The following is a 15,459-nucleotide window of genomic DNA, read 5'->3' on the forward strand; positions in this document are numbered from 1 at the left end:
AGAAAACAACAGGGCTGTTGAAGCATCTCCTTGGAATGGCTAATGAGCCACTACTCCACTTGCTCCATTAAAAGAGCCCTGTCCCCCTCTTCCATAGTGTGCGATCTGGCCTGGGCTCCATATTACTTCTCATTGCTGTGACCTGTGTCCGAGAAGTAGCTTTGTGGAAGGGATTGATTTGGGCTCTTTGCACAGTTGGAGGGTGCAGGCCATCATGGCAGAAAGGCCTAGCGGCAGGAGTGTGAGTCAGCTGGTCACATTGTATCCACAGTCAGGAAGCAGGGAGATGGATGCTGGTGCTCAGCTCACTTTCTCCTTTTCATTCAGTCCAGGACCCAGCCCGTGGGATGGGGTCTGTCACACTTAGGATGAGTCATCCCACCTCAATTAGCTGAATCTCGAAACTGTCATGGACATGCCTAGAGTCTGTCTCTTAGGTGATTCTAGATCCTGTCACACTGACAGTCACAACCATCACTGCTTCCGTGGGATTATCCTTCAGCTGTCTCCAGGGTGAGGGGTTAGGGGTAGATGGATAGTACAGGGGAAATAGATAGTTGGCCATGTTAGTCCAAGTTGCACCAATCACCTGTGTGGGCACGCTTCAGCTTAGTGCTATGAAAAGAAAGTAAAGACATTTAAAAAAAAAACCTGTCCCTCAATGTCCACTGCCATCATTCTTTCTAAAGGACACATGTAGTCAGGCAATGATTATTCTCTTTTATTGCTGTATTATTTATATAAACATGTCTTCTCTCTTCATTTTGACACAATCTGTTGTGCCTTGGGGACAGCTCAGAAGGTCATTGCTATGTCACCCTGGTGTTATAAATGAGTCCTGATGTTCAAGCCTGTGGCCTCCTTTGGACATTTACTTTACCCATGCATAGGTATCATTACACATGTCCAGATTCGCCCACCCAGAATGGACATTCCCCACATTCTGTTTCTGCACCAATTGCTCCTGGCCATTGCGTGGGAATCAATCCATGATTAAGTCTGATGAGACGCTCTCACACTGGCCACACACTAACTTCCTATCCATTTAAGCAAATATGTTTTATGAGGGCTGAGACCCTATTATTCAATCGTTCCACAAGACATCACTGCGTTTTAAATTATCGGTGCACTGAACCACACAGAAGAATTATTATACGCGTCTGTGAACATTGGCTCTGAAGTTTCTAAGACAGGGCAGGTGAGGTGAGGCAGGCATTGGCCAGAAAGCCTTGGTTGTCAGTGTGCTTCTTCAGTGGTTGAGGGGAAACTAAGGGATAAATCACCTTGTATTGGTTACCTTTGTTGTGGCTATAACCAAATACCTAGCAAAAGCAGCTTTGGGGAAAAAGGTTTACTCTGCTCATAGCTCAAGGGTATGTAGACCATCATGGTAGTGAAGTTTGGTGGCAGGAACATGAGGTAGCTGGTCATTTTGCATCCACAGTCAGGAAGCAGAGAGAGATGGATGCTGGTGGTCAGCTTGCTTTCTCCTTTTTATTCAGTCCAGGACCCCAGCCCATGGGATGGGGTCATCCGTATTCAGAATGGGTCTTCTCCCCTCAGTTAACCCAATCTGGAAACCCCACAGACATGGCCAGAGGTGTGTCTCCCAGGTGATTGTAGATCCTGCCCAGCTGACAGTCAATATGCTCCGTCCTAGTTGCCAGTCACCTGCTCTACAAACGTCAAACCCAGCGAAGCCTTAGGTGACCCTCAGGCTAGCGTTGCCATGAGCTGTCCTCTCAAGTCATGGAGGCATCGTTTCTCAGCATGGTTTTCTAAGCCAGATGGTCAGGATGCAAAATCGTTGGGGAGTCGCCTGGAGCCACTGAGGGTCCCAAAGTCCTTCACTGAAAACATGGCCTGGGAAGATGACAGAGTCTGCAAAGTACCTGCTGAATAAGCATGAGGACCTGAGTTCAAATCCCTAAAGCCCACATAAAAAGCCAGATACAAAATACAAACTAAGGGCTGGAAAGCTGACTCAGCAGTGTAGAATGCTTGCTCTTCTCCCGGTGTTCAATTCCTAGGACCCGTATTGGGCAGCTCTTAACTGCCTGTAACTCCAGCTCCAGAAGATCTGACGCCTTCTTCTGGCCTCCACAGACAAATGGCTGCACACATGCACACATATCACAGACACAGACACATAAATAAATGAACAGTTTTAAAAGGGTAAATCAATTTCTGAGACATAAATTAAAAAATGAAAGCGTGGGGCCCCCTCCGAGGAGACCCGAGTTCGTCATTAGAGCGTGAGGCTGGCCACAGAACCCTATACGTCCCTGCCTCACTGTGCTTTCCTTCAGCCCCAGGTCCCCCCGTGCGGCTGGTGTTCCCTGAAGTGAGGCTAACTGCGGTGCGGATCGTGTGGCAGCCCCCGGAGGAGCCCAATGGTGTGATTCTAGGTAAGGAACACTGGGGTGGAGGAGAGAGATTTGCTCTCTCCTGTTTCTATCAGACAATGGGGTGGGTGGAACAAATCATGCCAACAGCAGCATCTCCTGGACACAGAGCATCACAGGCTTCTTTTGTTCCTGAGCAGGGCACTGAGGCTTTCTCAAGGAATGAAATTTACATTTTATTAACCCAGAATTCCCTCCATTTGTTTATGGTCCATGGCAAGCCCATTCGTAATCCGCCTCCTTCCACTACAGGCTGTGCCGGTGGTTGTTTGGGAAATGGCAGGCTAGTTTTTCAGTCAGTGCCGACCAGGCTCCTAAGGGCACCTGAATCCCACCATGAGGCTTGCGCTGACCCACGGTAGAGCCCCCTGGGATGACATGTGAACCTCAGGTTCTCAGCTTCACATTCAGAGACGCAGCTCTGAAAAGATAGATGGAAAACTAGCAAATTGTGTTTTAAAACACCATCAATACCTTACTTACTTATCCTCTTACTACGTCATATTAAAGACCCCATGTTTGCTGCTGTTGCCTAGTGGGAGACAGGACTGAGTACGGCCCACCCTTGTCAGGTCTCCCCATGACCAACACGGTCCCAAGTCACCAACTGTTCTGCGAGCCACTCCTTCTGGATGGAGGCTGGGTGGGTGAAGTGCTGCTTCACTGTGAGTCTGGAGGGGGAGCAGGGAAGGGACATCTTCTGCCGGAGGGCGCAGACAGATCCGGAGCTGGGCCCGGTGGGGACCATGGGCAAGTGCTCTGCTGTGTGCTGGAGAGTGTGGCGCAAGGAAAATGTGGCGCATTTCAGGGGAAGGGTCCCAGAATACAGCAGAGTACGACTGCAGACCCAAGTCACCAGTGACATCCACCCGGTCCCCACTCACATGAGGCTCTGAGAAAGTAGGCAACTTCCAGGGAAATGATTTATCTGAAATGATGAGCAGGTGGCAAAAAGCCACTGCCATTCCCTGCTTTTGATCTTGCCAGTCTAAGACTTGGCTTGAAGAAAGTATTTCACTTTTGTTAAAAAGAGGTTGAGGGGCTGGAGAGATGGCTCAGCAGTTAAGAGCACTGGCTGCTCTCTCAGAGGACCTGGGGTTGGTTCCCAGCACCCACATGACAGCTAACAACCGTCTGTAACTCCAGTTCCAGGGGATCTAACACCCTCTTCCGGTATCCATGGGCACCAGGCACACAGGTGGTACACAGTCATACATGTAGGCAAGTCATCCACATACATTAAACAAAAAATAAATCTCAAAAACAAAACAAAAAAATTTTAAGGAGATTGAGGACTGGGGAGATGTCTCCTTCAGTAACATTCGCTATGCAAGCCTACGAGCCCAGGTTGGATCCCTAAACCCATGTAAAAAAGAATTCAGATGGTAGCACATGCATGTAATCCCAGCACTGTGAAGGTGGAGACAGATGGGTCCAATGAGCTCACTAGCCAGGCAGCCTCACTAAATGGTGAAGTCCTAGGCCAGTGAGAGATCCTGTCTCAAATGGTGAATAGCACTTGTCTCAAAAAACAAAGGTGTGGTACCTGAGGAACCACACCTAAGGTTGCCCCTACACACACATCCACTTACATGAATGCATACACACAAACACACAGACATAGACAGACACACACACACAGAGAGAGAGAGAGACAGACAGACAGACAGACAGACCGACCACGAGACCACCAGCAGCCCAGGGAAGGAGGTCCAAAAGGCATGTTTTGTGGAGCACTTACCTCCTTAGGATGGACCTGAGTGATGCTATGCTGTGTCATCCACTCAAGGAGGCCATGGCCTGTTTGCTCCTTGACCTGCCATTGCAGGATCCCTGAAGCTACCAGGCACAAGTATTTCTGTGATCCCAGAGCTTCTGAACCTGGTGGCTGAGGTTACAGGTGCTTGAAGGCCCTGTTGGAATGAGTTCTGAATGAAAAAAGATAGCAAGCCTTATCTGGAGCCAGCACTATGGGCGAGGCCCAGGGGTAAGGAAATGGCCTGAGAGCAAGTAGCCAGTGCAGAGACAAACCATGCTTTAGCAGGAGACTACCCTCAGCATGGCAGCAGGCAGCAGGTCATTATGAAGCCAACAGAGCTGGATACATGATTCCCTAGGAGTTGTCCCCAGAAGGCCACAGTAAAATAGGCAATGTTTTGGTAGATGCAGAATAATAGAATTCTGGTCGGTCACCTGAGTCCCAGAGGTCTCCAGACTGTTTTCTATGAAGAAGCAGGTTCCTTGAGCCCCACCCTACCCCAAGCCCCCCACTCCCATTGCCAATCCTACTGACCCCTGCTCCAGCCCCAGGCACTGCTAACTCCCTGGTCCACTCTCTGCATACGTCCTTGTTCTGGGACTGCAGGTAGATGCTGCAGTGTTGCCCTGCTAACCAGGGCCTCCCATGCAAACACAGGGCCAGGGTCTTACCTGGGGTCCTCCTGTAGGAGTCATAGAAGGTCTCCTCCTCTCTGTTTTCTGCTGCTGTGATTGAATGCCACAGGTTGTACAGTTTACAGAGAATGAAGGTTCACTCTCCCTAGATTCACAGTGCTTCTATAATTAGTAAAATGTTAGACCCTGAGAAGTAAGCGATGTGGTTTTAAAACCAGCCTAGTGCCCCATGTGGGCAGTAAGACTGGGTCTAATACAGCTTCCTGTGTCCCACTGGAAATGATGGCATATTCGGTGCAGTGTTAAGGCGGGTGTTTAAGGGAAGGGGGTTTATACAGTCTCTGGGGATGGAGGGCTATTGGGGAAGGTCTTGCTGATGAAGACTCTGCACAGGTCACACATGGGGGTGGGGGGTCATACAAGAGAGAGTGGAGAGGACTTTTATAGATCCTGCAAGGTATCCCCCAAAACTCATGTAAAAAAGCCAAGCTTGGTGGCACACGCTTGTAATCCTAGTACGGCAGAAAGAGACAAAATATGGCATGGCTCACTGACCAGCCAGCCTAGCCTACTCAGTGAGCGCCGAGCCACTGAGAGACCCTGTCTCAAAACACCAGGTGGGCAGCATCCTGCAGAATGACACCAAGGCTGACCTCTGGCCTCCACGAGCACATGCTCACAAGTACATACACACACACACACACACACACACACACACACACAAACACACACACACACACACACACACACACACACACACACACACACACACACACACACAAATCAAACTAAATAACTACACAAGATGCAGACCCACCAGTCGGGATCTGGGTAATACACTGGTGCCTTAGCCTATAAGTGACTTCACCTGGTCGTGGTCTACCACCAAAGAAAGAATCCACCTGTGGATCCCACCTCCTAGTCCCTCACTGAGGACCGTCAGCCTGCAGCACACTCCCCTGCAAGTCCGCCACCTGCTCTCCATGTGTCTCTACCTGGCAGGCACCCTCCTCTGCACTCACAGAGGACATCCTTCCAGATGGGACTGTCAGCTCACTTCTAAATCTTTGGCATTTACTCTTCAAAATGTCCTGGAACATTTGTTCCGCATATCACAGAAGCACCATAACGTGAGATTTAGGCAGCAGTAACATGCCAGGTCACATCCATCAGACCTGGAACCCTGAGAGCTTGTGACCACCTGAACAAATGAAACGGTGTGAGGACAACCTCCCTTACACGTCCTTGTTGAAAGTGTGGCCCGTGTAGCCGCTAGAGAGCCACACTTGGGAAAGATGAGCAGGGCCACCTCCATCCCAGCCATTCTCATTTCTAGACATTGTGCCCAAAGGAAACCCTAAGGGGTTGGCAGTGCATGCCTGTGTGAAACTCTGGGTACAGTGGGTGTGTGGCACACCCCTGTTATCCCAGTACTCAGAATGTGGAGGCAGGAGATTATGAAAGTAAATTTAAGGTTATCCTCAGCCACTGAGTGAGTTCAAGGCCAGCCTGGGCCACAGGTCTCACATATGAGACCTATAATGCTAGCCTGGACTCATAGGTCTCACATATGAGATCCTGTCTGGAAAAAAAAATTCAAAGGAAACACACCTATTTGCAAGGCTATGCGTTTAAGCAGATTTGTTTGTGCAGCAAAGGAAGCGGCTGTAATCTGCAGTTTGAGTGGCTCGACTCTCAGAGGGCTGCAGGTACTTCTCCCAGTATCTGAGGCTCTGCGTTATGTAGGCAGAAAGCAGAGTGGATGATGGGTAAGACCTTAAAAGCCCCACTGCCTGGGCTAAAACCTCAGCCCACCATCTACTAACTGAATACATTTATTAAAAGTCACTTGGATTCCCAGGCCTTGGTTTCCCCATTTACAATGAGGTAGGCATGTACACTGAAGCGCTCAGAAAAAATATCTACCACATTCAGTGCTCAATAAATGTGAGCGTTCCTGTCCCATTTGCTAGCCTGTCTCTTCTGGCTGCAGGGCCTTTGATCCTGGGGCTTTGATCGTGTGTGTGTGTGTGTGTGTGTGTGTGTGTGTGTGTGTGTGTGTGTGTGTGTTGCACGTGCATGTGTGCACACACGGGTGTTTAGGTATGACACCTGTGTGCACACAGAGATCAGAGGGGGAAGCTGGGTGTCCTTTGTCAGACTCTGCCTTATTCCCCTGAGACAGGGTCTCTCCATGAATCTGGAGCTAGGCTGATGGCTCACCAGCTCTAGTGACCCTCCTTTCTCTGTCCCCGACAGTGCTGGGCTTACAGACATACACAGACAGCCACACTTGACTTTTTACATGTTTAAACTCATGTCCTCATGCGGGCACAGCCAATGCCCTTACCCACTGCACTATTTTCTTAACTGGGACCTTTGAATTTAATGTGATGTCCTGATGAGGCCATCACTGAAAATCCCAAACACATAGGGAAGAAGTGGGTGATATTTACAGACTTCAAGCACCCAGCATTAGTCAGTATTCTATAGAAGAACAAAATTGATTTGGGTATATATTACAAAGCCAATTTATTAGAGACAGGCTGGGGAATCCAACACCGGCCATCTACATGCTGGAGAAGCTGAGAACGGGGTAGCTGGTCAGTCCATGAGTCTGAATACCCCAGAAATCCCCATCTGGTGCCTAGGGCCTGAAGGATTCCTGGAGAGCCACTCACTGGTCCTCAGCCCATGTTGAAGTCTAAAGAGACTGGATTCCAATGCCAGTGAAGGGTGGCAGCGACTGAAGAGCAGATGCACTTGCCAGCAAGGAACAAAGGCAGGCAAGCAGAGCGCTGCTTTTCCCTCCAGTCCCTTTCTGTCTGGGCTGCTGGAAGGCACTGCCCACTCTGGAGGAGGATTCCCTCTCCCTTAGTTAGTTCTTCCTGTGAATCCCCTCACACCTCCACTCAGAGGCAGGCCTCTTAGTTGACTCCAGAGCCAACAAGATTAACCATCCCACACAAATGCTAAGTCAGATGGCAGTAACTGTCTTAAAGTACGGTTGTAATGGCAGCTGGTGATAGCAGATGCTGTCTGGGGGACCCATCACTTGGGCACCACTACAACCAGCACACAGACCACGGATGCTTTAGGAAAGAAAGACAAACAGGTTCCTGAAGATCCATGTTGTTGCTGGAGTGGGAAGGAAATACTGTTTGCCTGGCTTACCTCAAAAGGATGTTCCCGCTCAGGCTGCCTGGGCGGTCGTCTAAGCCTGTGCACCCCTCCACAGCTCACACCTTCCCTCCCAGTCTCTATGAAAACATGTTCTTGCATTTCCCAAAGAGATTAACAGCATGAAACAGTGCCAGGTGCCTGGAGGGAGAAAACACTTGCTTGTTTGTGTGGTAAATATTTTACTATGGAGAGCTCTGAGCGGTTGGAAGCCTCCTTCGGGGGTTGTATGGAACTACCTGGGTATAGCCACCCGCTCCAACTTGGCAGACTGCTCCTCACACCCTTGAATACTGTTAAGCCAGGCTTCACTCGTGCCCTCCTCAGAACTGTGCCATAGCCAGGCCCAGACACTTTAGATGCCGCTCCTTCCCCACTCATCAGAAGCCCCTCCCCCTCCAGCCAGGACCTAACACTAACCCTGAACATTTTTTGAGAACCCTGCTGTAGCTTTTCTGTGTTCCCAGCCCTTAAGTAGATAATCTGTAAACCTACAGCTACATGCCATGGGCTAAACTTGGGGCTTCCTGGGACCCTTAAGCTGCTTCTGGGTTCTCTGACACCTTTGTGAGTGTGAGCGCGGACATCATAGCTTCCAGACCGCTGTCAAGGCTTAGCAGCACCATGTCCTGCTGATGACCTTGCTTTGGGGACCGGAGCAGCATCAGGGAGACCAATGCCTTTGGTTGTTGGCCACCAGTACAGCTCATAAAAGGTTCTCAGCTGCCTTGAATGTCAAGACAAAGCCCTAGATAGCTGGTCCAGCTCTCGGGGTCAGACATCAAGGAGTGGGGACCCCCACGAGGCTTGTAGCCCACGGCTGTGTCATCGTACCCCATCCTCTGTCATCCCTCCAGCCAATTTTCTAGGCATGCATTGCCCCCTCCACCTTCCAGCACGTTCAGAAACCGGCACCCGCCTCTCACTGCACATTTTAATCTTCCCTCAGATCGATGTCCCTCATGCTTGGCCTTGTTCTCTTCAATGCCCTCATTATCATAATTCACCCATAACCTTAAAAACTGGGCTTCTCTCGGGCCACATTCTCCTCCTCCTCTCGAGTAAGCGTACCCATTCTTTGCAAACACACACGGCAGCCTCCTGACCTCGGCTCGCTGAAATCCTGCCCGCTAATGCTTCTGATCCGGCTGCAACCATAATTACATAAGAAGCCTCATCCTCGGAACCGCTCTTAGCTCTGAACACCATCCATCATTATTCTCTAAAAATAAAAGAACTACTTCGAAGCTGCCTCTTCCACTGGGGATATACAGGGAAAAGACCGCCGTGGTCCAGGGAATGAGTCTTTTCAGCATGTCAGGGTGATGAGCGGGTGTTAATTTTTATGTTCAGCACACCAGGGTGCAGGGCCTACTAATGATGCCACATCTATTGGATGAAAATAATAGCAAGGTACAAACAGAAGCCTGAGGCTGAGGAGTTTTCTCTCGGTAATAGCTCAGTGTGGGAAGTGGATTGGAGGTAGAAAATAATAACCCGGATTTCCTGCAGTTAGGGACAAATGACATTGAGCCTTGTAGTTTCCCTACATTATCTACTGAGTCTGCACAGTGACTGTCCCGGGTAGATAGTCTTCTCTTTCTGTTTCAGAGACAGAGGGGTCAGGGATTAAGGGTAGCCCTGCAGCAAAAACCCCTTCCATGAGAGGGAGGGCCCTACTGTGCTAGGCAACCATAGGGTTGTCCCAGGATCCCTGGGGATACCCTAGTCTACCCAGGGTCAAGTCCTCAGATAAATGCTGTAGTGTCTGCAGATAACCTGTGCTTACAGCCTACATACTGAAGTCATCTATAGGTGACTGCCGGTGCCTTGTCCGGTGCAGACGTTTTTATAGTGGCAGTCACGCTGTGTCCTCTAAAGGTGAACGACACCAAGAGTCCCCACCACTCGGTCCTAACACAGGGCTTTTCTTGAGTTTTTAAAGAAAATTTTAAATTTTTATTTGGGTGTGTATTGGAGTGTGTGTGTGTGCCCTGTTACTGCTCAAGAACATGGCCAGTCCCACCTTCATACACAGGCAGAAACACACCCTGGAAGGCCACAAGGTCTAAATGGATATAGATGAAAAGCCTGGAATAGAGAGGCCTCTATACATAGTGCCAAATGTTATTCATTCATTCATTCATTCATTCATTCATTCATTCATTCTCTGCATTTCCAAGTGTGTGCACCTGTGTGTGGGAGTAAGATGTCAACATCGAGTGTCATTCCTTAAACTCTGCCTATCTTGTTTTTTGAGACAGGGTCTCTCACTTACTGATTTGGCTATCTGTCTCCACTCTCCCAAAATTGGGGTAACAGACACACCACCACCTTGGCTAGGACAGAATGCAGGTCCTCACGCTTGAACAGCAAGCACTTCACTTACTGAACCTTCTTTCCACTGTGGATGTTGTCAGCATTACCAGTGAGAGGAGAAATATAGAGAGTTACCTGGTGTAGGGACTTAGCCAAGGTAAACAAAGAACTGGACTGGGTCAGAACATAGATCATTGTCTACCTACTCTCTGGGCAGGGGCCCCCAAGAGATACAAAGATCCACAAATGACAACCAGGAGCCACTGAGCCATGCCCCAGCCCCTCACTGGGGGATTCTAGGCAGGTGCTCTACCACTGAGCCACACTCCCAGCCCCTCACTGGGGGATTCTAGGCAGGTGCTCTACCACTGAGCCACACCCCAGCCCCTCACTGGGGGATTCTAGGCCGGTGCTCTACCACTGAGCCACACCCCAGCCCCTCACTGGGGGATTCTAGGCCGGTGCTCTACCATTGAGATGTCTGTGTTTTTTATTTGGATATTCAGTCTTTCTACATGCCTTGGCTAGCCTTGAACTCTTTCTGTAGCACAGGCTGGCTTGAGCTTTCAGTCCTCCTGCCTCAGCCTCCTGAGAAGCTAGGACTACAGACTGGTGCCAGTAGACCTAGACTAATGCCCCCCCTTTTTTTTTTAATTAAAGAAAGGTAGCTTAAATCTACGTGTTTTCTAAAATACTATTAATAGCCGGGAGGTGGTGGCGCACACCTTTAATCCTAGCACTCAGGAGGCAGAGCCAGGTGAATCTCTGTGAGTTTGAGTCCAACCTGGGCTACAGAGTGAGTTCCAGGAAAGGCACAAAGCTACACAGAGAAACCCTGTCTTGAAAAACCAAAAAATAGATAGATAGATAGATAGATAGATAGATAGATAGATAGATAGATAGTAGATAGATAGATAGATAGATAGATAGATAGATAGATAAAATACTGTTAATAAATATTGACTACATGGCTAGAGGTATCATTCCCAGTCAGAAGATCTTAGAGTTGTGGGGCTGGAGAGATGGCTCAGCGGTTAAGAAAGAGTGCTTGTTGCTCTTACAGAGGACCCAAGTTCAATTCCCAGCATCCATGTTGGGTGGCTTCAGCTCCAGGAGATCTGATGCTCTATTCTGGACTCCCGAGTACACCTACATACATATGGCATATACTTACACACATACACATAAATCACAATTTAAAAAAAATAAACATTAAGGAAAACAAAGACTTCAAATTTGGGTCATTTCCCTGGTTTCTAAAGAAGTAGACAGAGTTGTAAAATACATGCTTCCATGGAAGATCCTACTTTAAAGTTACCTGGTCTTTGCTGGGCTCAGAGTGAACATGTATCATGTGCAGCTAACTCAACAAGCTCTGACATGTTTGGGCATTGCCCATGTAATGGTCAAGGTGAGTGTCTTAGTTAAGGTTTCTATTGCTGTGAAGAGACACCATGATTACAGCAACTCTTATAACGGAAAATATTTCATTGGGGCTGACTGACAGTTTCAGAGGTTCAGTCCATTATCATCATGGTGAGACATGACGGTGTGCAAGCAGACACGGTGCTGGAGAAGGAGCTGAGAGTCCCTACATCTTAATCCACAGGCAGCAGAAGGAGACTGTGCCACACGGGCCATGGCTTGAGCATAGGAGACCTCAAAGCCTGTCCTCACAGTGACACACTTCCTCCAACAAGGCCTCACCTACTCCAGCAAAGCCACATCTCCAATAGTGACACTCAAGCACTCACACACATGAATCTATGGGGCTATTCCTATTCAAACCACCACAGTGAGGCAGGTTAGGTGTTGGTCCTAGGAACTCCAGAGCTGGGCCCGAGGCTTCTGTAGGTCTGAAGAGACATAGGTGCTGATAGAAGAATGGGCCCTCAAGGAAGAAAAAAAAAAACACATGAAAAAGTAACTGCAGGTGTGACAAAGAGCCCTAGAATACCCCGGTGAGGGGCGTCATGGCAACAGCATCCACCTGTTATAGAGGGTAGAGACCAGGTGCCGGTACTGTGTTCTGGTCACACGTGTTGATACAAAACAACAACAGACATAGCTCTCACCTCGAAGGGAGATAGTTTATTCTGGAGCAAAATACCAAAATATGAGCATGGCCCAGGAACACAGATTTGGATTACCCCAAATTCCAACTTCTAGTGTGGTAACAGTTGGTGGGATTTTCCCAGTAACAGAGCAAAGAAAATCATAAATCAGGACAGTTTTCAAGCACGTTGGTGGGAACCTTGGGTAGGCGTGTTACGGCAGAGCCGAGAAGTCACTGTTACCAGCTTTGGATGCTGTCTGATGACATGCTTAGCTTTGAGTGGTTGGTGGAAGTCAAGGGTATGTTTATACATTTCAGAGGATTTACCTAATTATCACAAGATGCTAGGCACAGAGGCAGGCCATAAATGCTATTTAGGGGCTGAGATAGCCCAAGTTAATTTGGCTGTAGACCTCTGACTTCCAGCTGTTAACAAAACATTGATGTTCTAATTAATTATCAGTCTTGGAGAATGTTTAACAAAGGGGAGACTTTTTCCTGGGATTCCATGTGTCAGTTAACACATGGAATTGAGAAATGGCTACAAGTCAAATTCTGTGTCCACACTGTCCCTGTGAGGTGTACCTGTTGTCTGCAGCACAGGGAACCCCAACAGCCTGTTAGGTGTGGCCTGTGGTACCCACATCAAGCTCAAGAGGTTGTGTATGTGGGGGTCACTTTTCACATAACGAAGTGGGGGATTTGCAGAGCCAGGTGCCAGTCCAGGCACATCTCTCTGCAGTTGGGGAATTCTGTTTCTGCTGGGAAACCCTCTCAGAGGGGACTGCAGGGCACAGGATCTGGCAGGTGTATCCAACGTAGGGCCCATGGGCTGCATGAGCCCCAAGATAGCTGTGAGTATGGCCCACCAAATCAAAAACTTACTGAAAACATTACAAAAAGTTGTATTGTATTATTAACTTTTTCACGCTCTCATATATATTGCTTATTGCACACATTCTACCCCATGTTCTCCTCCCTTCTCTTTCTTCTTCCCCTCCCCCCATGGGTCCTTTACCACCGACATAACAACTTCTGCTTTCATTTATATATATATATATATATATATATATATATAGATAGATATAGATAGATATAGATATAGATATAGATATATATGCATATATGATTTTATGTATCTATAGAAAACCTAAGAACCACAAATGACCTCTCATTTGTGCTTTCTCAATATAATATGTGACTTTCTATGATTTTTATATGACTGTCTTCAGTTACATCCATTTTTCTGAGAACAATATAACTTCATTCTTCTTTATGGATGGAAAAATATTTTTTGTGTGTATGCAGGGGGTGGGGCATTTGTGGGGTCAGAGCCATGTTTCAGCAGTTAACAGCACTTACTGTTCTTACAGAGGACCTGGCTTCACTTCCCAGCACCACACTTTATACCTCACAACTGCTTGTAACTCCAGTTCAAGGGCATCTGAGAGACTAGTAGGAACATACACATACGTTAAATTATTTTTTATTTCATTGCATAAGCAGTACATATTCTTTAACCATTCCTATGCTGTCAGACATCCTGTATGGGCTCCGTAGCATGGCTGCTGTCAACAGTGCTAGTGCTAGACAGGCGTGCGAGTGTCTCTGTGCCGTGTCGACTTGGAGACTTTAGGGTAAATACCCAGGAGTGTTTTAGCTGAGTGGTGATTTTTTCCATAACTCAATTGCATGGTTCTCAAGCATGAACTCTATATGACAACTTCTATCACAATGCCAAAAGGTTGAACATTCCTGGAAGCAAGCAAGAGCCAAGAGGGGCTGTCTCCTCTCTGGAAGTGCGGGAGGTTCTTTATGAAGAAAAACAGGGCAGACCTGGGGCTCCCGTCATCAGCAACCCTGGGCAAACTGTAACCTTTCCAGATGCCTTTGCCCCCTTGTGTTTGGCCGGCTGGGGACCGCTGCTGTTAGCACTTGCCGCCAGAGTAAAACTGTAGAAACCATGTCCCTTGCACATGGCTGTCCAGCTACCATGACATCTTCTCATTATATGATTCTCTGAAGGCCTGAGACTGTGTCCCCTGCGACACCCCAGCTCCACCTCCCTGTGACTGAGTGCCATGGGGAGAAGAGGTGGCCTAGGAGGACTGGTCAACAATCTCTAGGCTGCAGTCCTTAGTAAGAAGGGGAAGGGGCTTGGACCAGCTGCTGGATGCCTCAAAACACTTGGATCCCATGGCTGGTTCATCAGAGACAGGCAGTAGCCATAATGACCATTCAGGGGTCTGGGGTTAACATCTCATGAACACTGGGCATCACTCTGGACAGGGCTGAGGGTTGTGTCACCTGGTCTAGATGGCAATGATAAGCACCCTATCGATGACCTGTGGTGGCTAGGTCTGAAGGTCAGGGTATGCTCCATCTGAACCTCTGTGTGAGTGTCCTCCTGGTCTCCCAGTGGAGGACTGGAAGAAACTCACCAGACAGATGGAGGAATGGCCAGACAGCTTGGAAAACCCTAAAGCCAAAAGCTAACTAACCCAGAAGGACCAAGACTAACAAAAGCTCTACCTGAGAGCATCCAGAGGACTGGCCAAGCTGTGTAGTAGGAGGAGCCACACCTCAGGAGGTGAGCAGACCTCCATCCTGGTCCCTGTAGGCGGTCCCTGCTCACAGGATGCCCTAGCAGGCAGAGCTGTGGAGGACCAGGGCAGCCTTTAATGCTTTTCTTTTCCCCTGCTGAGTCCCCCTTGTTTAACATGATCACTTGGGTTGTCATTATTTTTTTTTAGATGTCACAGCACCCCATCCATTCTGGTTTTAATCAGAAGCTGGACCACACGTGGTTTGTGAGCCCAGAAGGCAGTCTGCCCCACGGCTCACGGTTGGGTCTGGGAAATTGGCAAAGCTTCTTCAGAAGCCAGCAGGCAGGCATTGGGGTTGCTTGGTTGGTGGGATTTGATCATTAGTAACGTCTGATCAACCATGACCCCTTCATAATCAAGGAACTCAGAGAGACATGCAGAGCCAGCCAAACCCTGCCACTCTGGAGTTATGGAAATTAACAGGAGGGGTATTTAACTATTTAACATGGAGCCTCCAAGTTCAGGCAGCCTGAGAGAGGGAGGCCCAGTGGCTGGAATC

The 15,459-nt window shown here is 48.5% G+C and overlaps 1 protein-coding gene across 2 annotated transcripts in view; it reads left to right on the top strand.

The window, feature by feature from the left end:
- Sdk1 (sidekick cell adhesion molecule 1) overlaps positions 1-15,459 on the top strand; it is a 968,286-nt gene that overhangs the window by 853,443 nt on the left and 99,384 nt on the right. For both annotated transcript variants that reach the window (XM_006990740.4, XM_076560415.1), the window contains one exon: positions 2,310-2,408. In XM_006990740.4, coding sequence (XP_006990802.2) covers positions 2,310-2,408 — 99 coding nt within the window. The remainder of the gene's footprint in view (positions 1-2,309; positions 2,409-15,459) is intronic.

The sequence above is a fragment of the Peromyscus maniculatus genome, chromosome 23 (genome assembly GCF_049852395.1).
Source record: "Peromyscus maniculatus bairdii isolate BWxNUB_F1_BW_parent chromosome 23, HU_Pman_BW_mat_3.1, whole genome shotgun sequence".
Lineage (NCBI taxonomy): Eukaryota > Metazoa > Chordata > Mammalia > Rodentia > Cricetidae > Peromyscus > Peromyscus maniculatus.